Below are 13,574 nucleotides of genomic sequence, written 5' to 3' on the forward strand. Positions count from 1 at the left end.
TCACTTTTCGATGCAACGTAGGGGAGGGGGAGAGAAATCCTAAAAATGATAAAAAATGACCAATATTAGTGTTGAATCCATAGTTTTCGGGACCATTCAGATGAACTGTGACATTTCCGATCCAGTTTAAATACAAAATCAGCTCTGCCACTTGGGGGAGGGGGAGAAAGATATATATATATATATAAATGATCGAAAATGGCCACTATCAGTGTCGAATTTATAGTTTTCTGGGTTCCTTAGATGAACAGTTATACTTTCGACCACGTTTAAATTAAAATTCAAACCCGCAATTTGGGGGAGGGGAGGAAGAGATATTTAAAAATCATAGAAAATTACCGTTATTAGTGCTGGATCCACATTTTTTGGAGTCGCTGAGATGAACGGTGACATTTTCGATGCCATGGCCCGCAATATGGGGGAGGGGAACTATATATATATATATATATATATATATATATATATATATATATATATATATATATGGTCAAAACTAACCGATATTAGTGTTGAATCTATAGTTCTTGCGGATGAGGAGGGGTGACATACATTAAAATGATCGACAATTAGCAATATCAATGTGCATTTAAATTATTTATTTCAACCCAGCGAAACGGGTAATATATGCTAGTGTTTAATGAAGGAAGCATTAATTGGAATCGGAGATTTCAAGATTGGAGGTAAGATCATTAACAAGCATGCACATGATGTGGTAATTATAGCTGAAACCGAAGAAGGACTATAGGAGATGATGAACAAAATAATTGACACTGGGAAACAATATGGAATGAAAATCAATGTGGAAAAGTCGAAAGTCATGAGAATATGTCGTCGAAATGCGCCCTTACGGGTCAGATTGAACAAATATAGCTTGAAGAGGTAGATCATTTCAAATATCTGGGAAGTATTGTAACGAGAGACCCTTACAGCACCAAAGAGATAAGGTCAAGAATTGCCGTAGCCAAATAGGCATTCTACAAAAAACACTATTGACTAGCAGGCTTAATATTGGACTAAGGAGGAAGTTAGTCAAGTGCTATATATGGAGTATTGGACTGTATGGTTTAGAGACTTGGACATTACGAAAGTTAGAGAAGAAATATTTAGGGAACTTCGAAATTTGCTGTTGGAGTAAGATGAAGATAAAATGGACAGAGAGAGTAACAAACGAAGATGTTTGAAAACGGATAGGAGAGAAGACATCGCTTTTAGTCAGGACAGCTAAAGAAAGCTAAGGGATTGGACATATCTTGCGAAAAAAAAAAAATCTTCTTCATACCGCCATAGAGGAAAGAGAGAAGAAAAGCGAGGAGTAGGAAGAAGAATATAACTGATCGATAATCTGAAAAACAGAAGAAAATATTCAGAGTTAAAAGAAAAAGCGGAAGCTCGAGAAACGTGGAAGAACATTTCTAGGCCCGAATCTAAGAAAGAAGAAAAAAGCATGTCCCAGGACCATACATAAAGATAAATAATCCCCTTAATGCGAAACTACCTTTCTTTTCTTTTTGCAAAATTAATAAGATAACTTATGTTACATATCTGGCCCTTTATTTATAATAATTATTTTTTTCTAAGTGTGCGTTGTATATTATTTTCCGCCTAATTTTAATCTGGTTATATGATTCCCTTAGTACATATATACACAGATATTTGCAACACTATACACTGAAGAAATAGCTCTTGCAAAATTTTGTCCTGACAAGGTTTTGTCCTAAGTGCAGTTTCGTCCTGCGAGATTCCAGCCAGGAGAGATTTCTGCTGGGGAGAGATTTTGTACCCAAACTGCTTGCAAATAAGCAACCGACATAATAGTCCTGATAAATTAAAATTCTGTGCACATAGGTAATCAATTTCTTTACTCTTTCAAGTATCACTAGTTTATTTAAAAGGTCCTAGTTTATTTGAAAGTTCTAATCATCTGTTGTAAAATCTCGTACCTGTTGTATGAGACGGAATATCGAGTTCGGAGATATCTGTCGTGTACCTGGTAGCATCGTATTGCGGCTGATTTGTGTTCTGCAACTGAATTAAAAATAGCTTATCAATAATTATCAATAATACGCATTACATTAATTGCATATTAAATACTGACAATTACTTAATTATAATGAACTATACATACGTGCCTTAAATAATTATCCTACTAATTCCGAACTAATACCACAACATTTTTACCAATTCCAAACACACATCACAACTTTTATCAGCTCTCAAACGTTTTCGCTAGCTAAGCGGTCAGCGCCTGAGTGCCACTGAAAGTAAGAATGGTACTTAGGAAAACTTACATTAAACCTAGTTCGGAATTATAATATACCTAGTTCGATCATAAATATTGTTACAAAGCTCCAGAACACTGCTCGTTGTGAAAAGAATGTAATAAGTTTGCGGTGAAATGAGTGATGGCTTATAGAGTCTGCTATAGAAAGAGCAACACATAACCCGTACAGGCACAATGGAATAGAGTGATTACGGAAACCAGGCGGCAGCGATAGCGCTATATAGAGTGGGAAAAGTAGCGAGTAAAATTTTCAAGCTGATTAAAAAACTGAAAATCAGTAACATTTTCTCTATCACATAAAATTTTACATCTTTTCAAAGTGATAAACAACTAGTTCAGTAGCAATATTAACTTCTGAAGCTTATACAGACAAGTTGATCCTAATTCATCAAATCATCACACATATATTTTTAAAAGTTCCATCAACAGGGAACAAACCTTGCTCAACGGAGAGTCCAATTACGAAAGACAGGAAATTAAACAAAAAGATACATTACCTCTATGAAGACGTTGAAGGAAAATATGAGTAACTGATTCGCATCGATCAGTACTACATTAATATTGTACAGGAAATTAAGAAACTAGTGGACATAATTACAACAGAACAAATTATTAATAAAAAATTGTAATACAATATATATATAAAAATGGTAGTACAATATATCCTTCCGCGGAAAAACTAAACGTTCTTCAGAAATATTGGAATAACAAGCTAGTACCGTCTTCAGTGGTAAGGTAACAACAATAAAAACGGGTAAAGAAATATGGTATGGGAACAGGAATGCATACCACCAAATGAGCGTAACGTAAAAATGGGTGCTAAATTAAACAAGCAGAGCACAATTGAAAAAGAAAGAGTTGAGTATGAAAGAAGCGTGGTGTCTATGCTACATTACTATTGTCAGAACCAAATTACACATCAAATGTAGGGAGCCAGATCTTATCAATGTTACCAGAATCCAGATTTAAAACCGGTTCATATTAATGAATAAAGAATGAGTCTTTAATCTGTCGCTTTTTTTCCTCCCAGCCTATTACATTAGCCAGTTTTATATTATGTGAGTATTGCTTTAGATGAAGTGATAATCCCGATATACCCTCTTCTTGTGACTTTTTTGATTGTCTAAAGTGTTTTTGATTCGGGATTTAATATTGCGTTTGACTTGATCTATATATGAAAAACAGCATTCACACTGAGCACGATAGATACCTGATTTATTTAATGGATCATTAAAGTAACTTTTAAAGCCGTTGAGATACTTTCCTAAACTTTTTGAAGGGATACTGGAAGCAGATATGTTATGCTTTGTAAGAATACGTTAAATTTCTGTCGATAATTGTGGAAAATTTGGAATTCGTATCCAAGTTTTGTTAAGAGCTTGTACCGATCTACGTGTTTAATTAAAGCATTTTTCTAAGGTACGCAACTTATTGTAAGGTCCTATTTAATGTAAAAAGTGTATTTTATCATTAAGATCACTTCGATGACCCCCAAGTTAGTAATGCCCTACGAAAGAAATTCTTCCAAATATTAGCCATGTGCAGTGGTGGATGGGGTGACTATTTATGTGTATAAGTAGAGGCTGCAGAGGGTTCTCGATATACTTTTGTTATAAATTTATTATGCGCTCGGATACAAGTAAATCAAAAATAGGAAGACAGTTATCAGATTCACGATCGAAAGTGAAGTTCAACCTAGGATGCTGATTATTGAACTATTCAAATATTTGTGAAGGAGTATTTTCATCACGTATAAATAGTAAAATGTCATCAGCATAACGACAATATCTAATATACTTAAATATATCCTGTTGTTAAACAATGTTTGACGGTATCGGAGGTAGGGTGCTCCCCATGGCTAGAGTGTCATTCTGGGAAAAGTAAGAATTTTCAATTGAAATATGTTGTTAAGCAGACCTCAAGCACTTATAATAAGAAATGGATTTCGTAGACAGATGCACAATTTGAAATAACCAAATCGTGTACTATTGATAGTAAGTTCTAACGATATGGAGGGATAAATATCAACAACGTCTATGGATGTAACCAAAATAGCATTAGAATTTACAAGTGATGACAACTATTGTTTAATATCAAGGCTATTTTTAATAACATATTTGAAACTTTTGTTGTACCCATTAAATGTTTTGTATAGTAAGCTGGATAGTTAAAACCTGATATGGTCAGACGAAGGGAAATATTGGACTTGTACACTTTAGGAAGGCCATAAATAATGTTGCATCTGCCTATGAAACTCATTTTCTGTTATAACTGCTTGAGGTCTGCTTAACAACTAATGTATTTCAATTTGAAAATCATTACTTTTGCCAGAATAGCAGTCTAGCTAAGAAGAACACAATATCTTCGATATTGTCAAACACTGAGAAAAAAAAAATCAAATAGAAACGTCTATTTTACAACAGGATACATTTAAGTATATTAAGATATTATTGTTGTGCGGATGACGTTTTACCACTTTTATGTAATGTAAATACTCTTTTACAAATATTTGAACAGTTCAATAATCAGCATCCTAGGTTGAACTTCACTCTCGAGCGTGAATCTGATAACTGTCTTTCTTTTTTAGATTTACTGATTAGCTGAGCGTATAATAAATTTATAACAAAAGTATATGGAAAACACGCTGCAGCCATTAGTTACATACATTAACAGTCAACCCATCCACCACTGCACACGGCTAATATTTGGAAGAGTTTCTTTCGTAGGGCATTACTAATTTGTGATTGTCAAAGTGACCTTAATGATGAAATAGTTTTTATACCAAATAGAAGAAAAGACCGGTTACAAGTTGCGTACCTTGCAAAAATGCTTTAATCAAACACGTAGATCAATAAGTTTTTTTTTTTTTTTTTTTTTTATACGAATTTCAAATTTTCCACAATTATCGACAGAAATTCAACGTATTCTTCTAAAGCATAACATATCTGATTCCAGCATTCCATCAAAATGTTTAGAAACGCATCTCACTGGCTTCACAGTTACTTTATGGATCCATTAAATAAGTCAGATATTTATCATTAAATATACACTTAAGAACCTATTACTTCTTTACTTCTATATAATGGTTCTAAGGAATTTTTGTTCTAATCCTGAATACAATACTACTACTACTACTACTACTACTACTACTACTACTACTACTACTACTAATAATAATAATAATAATAATAATAATAATAATAATAATAATAATAATAATAATAATAATAATAATAATAATAATAGCAACTTACTGCGTTACTCTTTAAGATTTGTTGCTCAGCTGCAGCGTTTATCTTCTGTTTTCTTCCTTTGTCGGTTTCAGTGACCTTTGTTGTTCGCTTATTTTCGTTATTTTCTTGGAGGTCTAAAGTAGTTGTTGCTTCATTTTCCTAAAATAAAACAATAATACACATTACGTTTTGAATTTTCTAGAAACATGAACTGTTTCTTATTTTATTTTATTTTACTTATTTATTTATTTATTTTTAACTATGTGCTTCGGCGACTTGCGTGGCTCTCGGAGGTGCCACCAAATGATAGTCGATATTAGAATTTTAATGAGATTAATTTTGGTCTTTGGAGCACCGAGAAATGGCACTCGAATATAATTTATTCTTGTTTCTGGAATGTGAAAAAATACTAATACACCATCACCCCCCAAAAAAGTTTGGGAACTACTGCAACATTGTTTCCGATTTCTGGCACTTCTATCAGCAATCTTGATTATCAATAAAAGAGTATTTTGAAGTTTCAAAGGTGTTCGTTATCTACAGAGCCATATGTAATGATTTATCTTCAATTTGTCAAACATGTTTTCTTTTGCTCGAACATGGACATGACGATCAAAAACATTTGAACACAGATCATGCTCAATTTTGATAACAAGTGATACTGAAGTACATATTTCTCTTTCTTTCTCACTCAAGCCTTCTTGACCGATTTTAACCTCATTTAATAGTTATAATTGTGAAACATCAAAGATTACGCACACAAAGCTTAATCAAAAATTTACGAAAAGTGTCGCGGAATAGAAATAGACAGTCATACGCAATAAAAAATCAACATTGCATAAAATGGTAATAAATAGTGGTGCTTTTAGGTAATACTAGTAGCACATACTTCATTAATAGTTACTGCAATTGTTGTGGGTCGCCAAGATTGTCTTCGAGGAAAATAAAGAATGGAACAGACAGAATTACAAGTAGAACTCACCTTCGCAGCTTGAGAGCTATTTCTGCTTCTTTCATCATGGGAATCGATCTCACGTCTTCTCCTCTTGTATTCCTGTAAAGTGTTTGTTTCTGTTGCTTCCTTTAATGCCTCCGATTCAAAGAGTTTTCTTTTAAATCCCTTTGCTTGTGAAGGTCCTTTCGTATTCTTATGAACAAAATAAATAAAGATTCACAATTGTGCTTGTAAGTAGTTCAATTATGAAAAAGCAGAATACAAAAATACTTACAAAAAATAAAACAATACTAAATAACTGAAAAATCTGATCACTGACTTAACCAGAAATCAGATCTTCTACTTGCTGCGTGAATGCTTTACCAATTAAATACCAGTGTTTTCTGCTACATGAGTTTTTCAACCAGCTACTGTAATTTCGCAAATTATGGGTAAGCTGTACAAGGATGTAGATCGAAAAGAATTACTTTGCAAAGATTCAGCATGTAGACAATAAGGAAATAGACTTTCAAAAAGAGACCTCACTCATGCTTACGCAAAACAAAGAATCGCTAGTTACGAACAGTGCTGGCAACACTTCCACTATTACTACATGGCGTTATTTTGAGGATTATTATTAAGATTTTCGATAGTTGTTCCATGGGGATATGTCATGTTTACCAAATATAATTGGTAACGAACATTGTTTATAGTAAATGAAGAGAAATGAATCATAATACAAGCTTCAGGACAAAGTATATGTCTTTAATGAATGCTTTTGAATAGTATGGCTGCACACGTTTTGTCTGGTTATGTGCTACAATAAAATGTTGCAGAAACGCGATTATCTCACTTGCTTAGCTAATTTGAATTATCGTCCTTTCGTTGAAGACTGGTAATGATTTTTCCTTGGTCGTTATGAGTGAATTCTTGTTCTAGAGCTTGATAGCGTCGACTATTGTTAGTAGAGTATATGATATAGCTAAAGAGCTCTGTTTGAGGGACTCATTACTGATCTCTCAAACTTAATATCAGAATCCTGTTTTAGAGAGTCCGCAACAATCTGTTTTTCAACTGGATGCTATTTTGAAATACACATTAAATTTTATGCTAGAACAAATTCGCTGATCTGTAACCAGTGCACTGTCCACGCGTGACCTAAATACATCGATTCACAGTTTTGCAAAAATTCATTGTTTGAATTTACATCTGACAAGTGCAATTATTTGAGTATCTGTCCCTCCGCCAAGTGAACTTTGTGGTGGACAAACACTGCACTCGTGGGTTTTCTCGGGGTTCTCCCGTTTCCTCCCACTTTCTTCATTCCACCATTTCACTCATCTCTCATTATCACCGTCTCCTTTAGCCTAACCGGCATAACCGTGGGACGTAAAACTTAAAGATTTCATTTCATTTTTTTGAGTATCTGTCCAGTGAATGGAAAACTTTCAAGTAGTTCCTTACATAATGTTAAAGTCATCACATTAGCAGATTCTAACATATGAGTTGACATAAAATAATATAAATTAGGTTACAGTCTTATATAAATTCTCAGGCGAGAAACTACGTTTCCACTTTGATCCAAACCATAACGAGAAGAGAAAAATCAAAACAAGATTGAGAATAAAATCAATATGAAACATAAATAATTGACATCGTAGCACCACAATATATACATATCGAGCGTTTGAGAAAAAATGTCCAATGCTTATAATGAAAAAAATGGCTTAAGAAAAAATGAATGAAACAAAATCTGACATAGAAAAATGTCAGAGCACGCATCAAATGGAGCTCACAGAGCTCCTTATCATAGGACTTCGGAGATCACCAGAAAAATTTAAATGATAAAGCGATATAATTTTTTACATAATTAAAAAGACAATAGAAAAATAAACAACTCTAGTAGGAAAAAGGCTTCCATGACGTTCACCGTTGACGAAATGGCCACAACTTCATTGTGAATTCTTGAATAGTCAGATAAATCTCACAGTAAAATAGTAGCAATATCGTAAACGGTACCTCATGTGAAAATTTTTTTCCTACTATGGATGTTGTTTGTTGTCCATTATCTATTCAATGATGAGTCAAGTTACGAGTACATATCTTACCATTTAAAATTTTCGAGTGCTCCTCCATGTCCCATGATGGGGAAGATTGGTAGGCACGAAGAGGGCTCCATTCCATGAGACCTCTGACATTTGTCTATTTCACTGTTTATGTCATCCTTTTATCTCCGGCCGTTTGTGATTTATAAGCACTGGAGATTTTATCTGAAACATCCCATATATATAACGATAACAAAGAAAGTTCTGTCGTTTTTTCACCTACCACCTTCGAACATCGATATGTCACCTAAGATGTACCTCGAAGATGAAAAATAGTCACCATCACCATCGACGACCTTCTGCCAACGTTCTGGAAGGCCATTGATTCCGTCGCGGTAGAAATTGGTGGGCCGTGAAGGGAAGAAGGCATCAGTACATTTTGCACCTCTACTAGGGATTTGAACTGGCGTTCACTAAGGTGAATGTCCAAGAAAAGGAGCAGGTGATGATCAGACAGCAATGTCCGGGGAGTATGGCGGATGCAACAGTGTTTCCATTCCAAGGCCTAGAATAGTGTCCCGGGTCATTCTAACTACGTGGGGCTTAGCGTTGTCCTGTAACAGGAGGACCTTTTTGCGATTCAGAAGTGCTGGCTCCGGAGGTTTGAGTTTTTCTTGAACACGGCTCAACTGCTGACAGTACTCAGTTGCATCTGGTAGCAGTTTCCGACGCACGATGCCGCGAGCAGTCAACCAAATACACAGGATAACCTTTGTCTGGTGTAGTGCTGGTTTCGGCTGTTTTGGAACATGTTCGTGGGATGCTAACTAATGATGATGGTACGTGGAACTTCGTACAGATCCCACTTCTCATCACATGTCAACATCCATGTTGGATATACCCACATCAACAACTGACCTTCACCTTATCTTCATTCGCATTCAACTCACGGTGTGAGTGGCAATTGAACACAAACCTCCACAAGAAAGCGACAGAACTTTCTTGGTTACCTTTATATATATATACAGGATGTTAATGAACTATACCGACAAACTGTAAGAGGTGATTCCTTAATCAAAATAAGAGAAAAAGTTCATATAAACCTATGGCGAAAAGTGCATAGTTTCAGAGCTAGGGCTGTCCAAAATCGCGCAAAAGCCAAATTTCAAGAGGTCCTATTTCGAATTGTAGAAACTGTGGATGGCGGTCCTTATCAGCGTAAAGGAAGTCACGTATACGCAATTCAAAATGCATATTTCATTAATGTTCAATGGGTGTACAGAGTATTCCCTGCAGGGTGAAATCCCCAGACATGCCATCAACCGAATTTTGAGATATGCTCTGACTTTATGATTGGTCCGAAGTAGGCAAATGATAATCTTTGATAGCAGTGAACATGGAATCCTTTGACATGATGTCGGAAGTGTTAAGGATCGTCAGCAGCATGGTTTCTCGTACTCAGGAGAACACTTTCTGCGATGTTTTCTTTCACGCTTATAAGTGAAGAAAACATGAAATATACCGTCACGGAATACATCGCATCACACGTTATTCAGAACACAAAAAGCCATGAAGCTGCCTGTTCCTAACACTTCCGACTTCCCTCCGAAGCATTGGATGTCCATAATTATAAAGGCTTACCTCCTGCCTACTGCGGGTCCTCCTTGAAATCAGGGTATATCTGAGAACTTAATTGAGAGCATATGTGAGAATTACACCCTGTAGAGAATGTCCTGTACACTTATTGAAGATTTTGGATTGCGTATGCGTGGCTTCCTTTACGCTGCTAAGGACCACCATTCACAGTTTTTGGAGTTCGAAATAGGACCTCTTGAAATTTGGCTTTTGCGCGATTTTGGACAACCCTAGCTCTGAAACTCTGTACTTTTCGCCATAGGTCCATATGAACTTTTCCTCTTATTTTGATGTGAGGAATCACCTCTTACAGTTTGTCGGTATAGTTCATTAACACCCTGTATATATTTGAGCTATCCTACAAGCAATATAAGCATCATATCTAGCTTCTATGAAGAAAGAGCTAATGTAATGAAATTTTACGTTAAAATATATTGTCTTATCGATCAATTTTCTTATTTAAATTATGAAGGAATATCAGGGAGAAAAGGTTGCAATACATTTTACAGAAAATGGGAGACATACATATCGCAATAGGCATCCATATACATGTGCCCGTTGTCTATGAAGACCACAATTATTCGTTTATTTGTAGTTTAAAGTCTCTTTTCAGCAGTAAGGGTATATAAGACATGAAGAAAAGCTGAACATGCAATTCAAAACCACATTAATTCTTACCGAGAACTAAGCCGAGATCTGCCGCACAAGAGCAGAAAAGCTACAACGAGGAGGTACCAATGTGGGAAAGAGAATAAAGAGATTTTTAGCAAGTGAAAATATAAATGACTACCACCAGAAAATGTTGTGATGAATTACCAACAAGTCAAGATATATATATATATATATATATATATATATATATATATATATATATATATATATATATATATATATATATATATATATATAAACGGCAAATGGATTAGACATTCTGCGAAACAGGACAGACAACTACCTTGGTTAGGGACTTATATTAATTTTTTTTTTGCCTAAAAGAGATAAAAAACATTCATAGAAAATGTAACTAAGTTAATATTAAGTATCCCGTTTCGAGCTCTACAACTACTGGCGCACATATAAGGGTAGGGCTTATTTTCTAGTTAGGTCTTATTTTTGCAGAATCACGGGAACGACAAAGTGCAGTGGTCTCACTGTTGCTAATGCTGATGACTATCAAAATAACACTTAAAAACCACAGATTTTTCATGTGAATCTTTAAGAGATACTGACAATAGTAGAGATATTTTTGTTTTAGCTTGATAACGAGACGAAAAGCAATAATATCTGAATGATTCTTTCCCTCTTTCATGACGTCAATTGATATTTTATACTTTCAGGTGCAGACAGGTCTATTTATAATTATAGAGATGTTCTCGGGATATCAGCCAGGTGAAGTCCGACGATAGAGCTGACGTTTCAAAAACTGACAAAGAACTGACATCGTTCTCGTCTTCAGGGTGATTATACTGAGACCAGTTCGTGTGTACTACATATAGGACAGGTAAGTGGGGGGGGGGGGACTTAAGAATCCGTGTCTCTGATTGGATGGTCAATAGCTTGACGCTGATTGGTTGTATTCATATATGCTTTCTTTATGATGTGTCCATGTCTGGCTGAGTTGAAATCCTGTATCTCTATTGATATTGTTGAGTTCCTGTAGTATTGCAAGAGATTCTTTAATTATCCTATCCCAGTGGTTTGAGCTCTTTGAAATATATTTAGTGTCTGAAAATAAAATTCTATCTCCTTCCGTTATACTGTGTTCCGCCAGAGCTGATTTCTCCGGATAAAACAAGTTGATGTATCTCTCATGCTCCTTGCATCGATGTTCTATTGTTCGTCCTGTTTGTCCTATGTAAGTTTTCCCGCATTCGCAGAGAATGCGGTATACTTCTGGTGTTTTAAGACCCAAATCGTCTTTAACTGAACGGAGTAGTTTTCTGATATTTGATGGCGGTCTGTGTATGGTTTTGATGCTGTGTCTCTTCATGATTCTTGCAATTTTTCCCGATAGTTCCCAGTGCAGGGCACGACTGCACGACCTTTATCTTAATTGAAACAGCTTTCACCATAAATCACAGCGCAATACAGTCATCAGCACGCTTGCACTTAGAGCAAAAGCCATCTCGGACCAAGAAAGCTTCTCCAGTGAACTTGCACATCTAAAGAAGACCTTACTGCAGAAAGGATACAAGGAAGATGACATTTGATTGGTCCTAGAGAGGACCTTTTCCAGTAAAAAGACCACCACAGAATCTGAAGATCCAGTCAACATCGCAGTAGTGCTCTACACTGGGAAACTATCGGGAAAAATTGCAAGAATTATGAAGAGACACAACATCAAAACCATACACAGACCTCCATCAAATATCAGAAAACTACTCCGTCCAGTTAAAGACGATTTGGGTCTTAAAACACCAGAAGTATACCGCATTCCCTGCGAATGCGGGAAAACTTACATAGGACAAACAGGACGAACAATAGAATATTGATGCAAGGAGCATGAGAAATACATCAAGCTGTTTTATCCGGAGAAATCAGCCCCGGCGGAACACAGTATAACGGAAGGACATAGAATTTTATTTTCAGACACTAAAATTATTTCAAAGAGTTCAAACCACTGGGATAGGATAATTAAAGAATCTCTTGCAATACTACAAGAACCCAACAATATCAACAGGGACATAAGATTTCAACTCAAGCCAGACCATAAAGAAAGCATATATGAATACGACCAATCGGCGTCAAGCTATTGACCATCCAATCAGAGACACGGATTCTTAAGCCCCTCCCCCCACTTACCTGTTCTATATATAGTACACACGAACTGGTTTCAGTATAATCACCCTGAAGACGAGAACAATATCAGTTCTTGAAACGTCGGCTTTATAGTCGGACTTCACCAGGCTGATATCCCGAGAACATCTCTATAGTATTCGCCGCCAGGAAAGCTTCAATTCTTATTTCAGGCCTATTTATTAATTAATTTATTTACTTATTCGCCTTAAGAATTCAGAGTTCATGACTTCGTCAGGTCCCCGTTACCTATATCCCTAAGTAATATTATTAATAATTGTTTTGAATTATAATAAATTCAATGTAAAAATTGATGAAAACGATGGGTGATGATAAAAAGACAGGGCATGCATCTCGGTATCCCAACTGTATGATTCGAATACTAAAAACACAACCTATGAATCACCGGATATCACCCCAAGAGTTAAAAATATAATACGAAGGTGGATCAATAAGTCTTTGGTGTGATGCTCTTAAAAATAAGATCCACTTTCGGAAATTTAACTTGTTGTGTAGTAGTCTTTAGTAGGCTTACACGTAAAATTTTAAGTGTCTACCTCACTTCTTTTTCTAATTACAGTTGTGTGAATGAACGGTTTTGTGACATTTTCTGAAAATAGAGCCTTCTGAGTACCGAAAAATCCTTTAAA

At 35.5% G+C, this 13,574-nt stretch overlaps 1 protein-coding gene across 1 annotated transcript in view; it reads right to left on the reverse strand.

The window, feature by feature from the left end:
* Positions 1-7,430: 7,430 nt before the first annotated feature.
* LOC145679405 (uncharacterized) overlaps positions 7,431-13,574 on the reverse strand; it is a 68,517-nt gene continuing 62,373 nt past the window's right edge. The window contains exon 8 of the mRNA XM_081749987.1: positions 7,431-7,529. Within this exon, the coding sequence (XP_081606113.1) occupies positions 7,431-7,529 (99 nt within the window). The remainder of the gene's footprint in view (positions 7,530-13,574) is intronic.

This window comes from Thermobia domestica, chromosome 2 (genome assembly GCF_964235325.1).
Source record: "Thermobia domestica chromosome 2, izTheDome1.hap1.1, whole genome shotgun sequence".
In the NCBI taxonomy this organism is placed as follows: Eukaryota; Metazoa; Arthropoda; class Insecta; order Zygentoma; family Lepismatidae; genus Thermobia; species Thermobia domestica.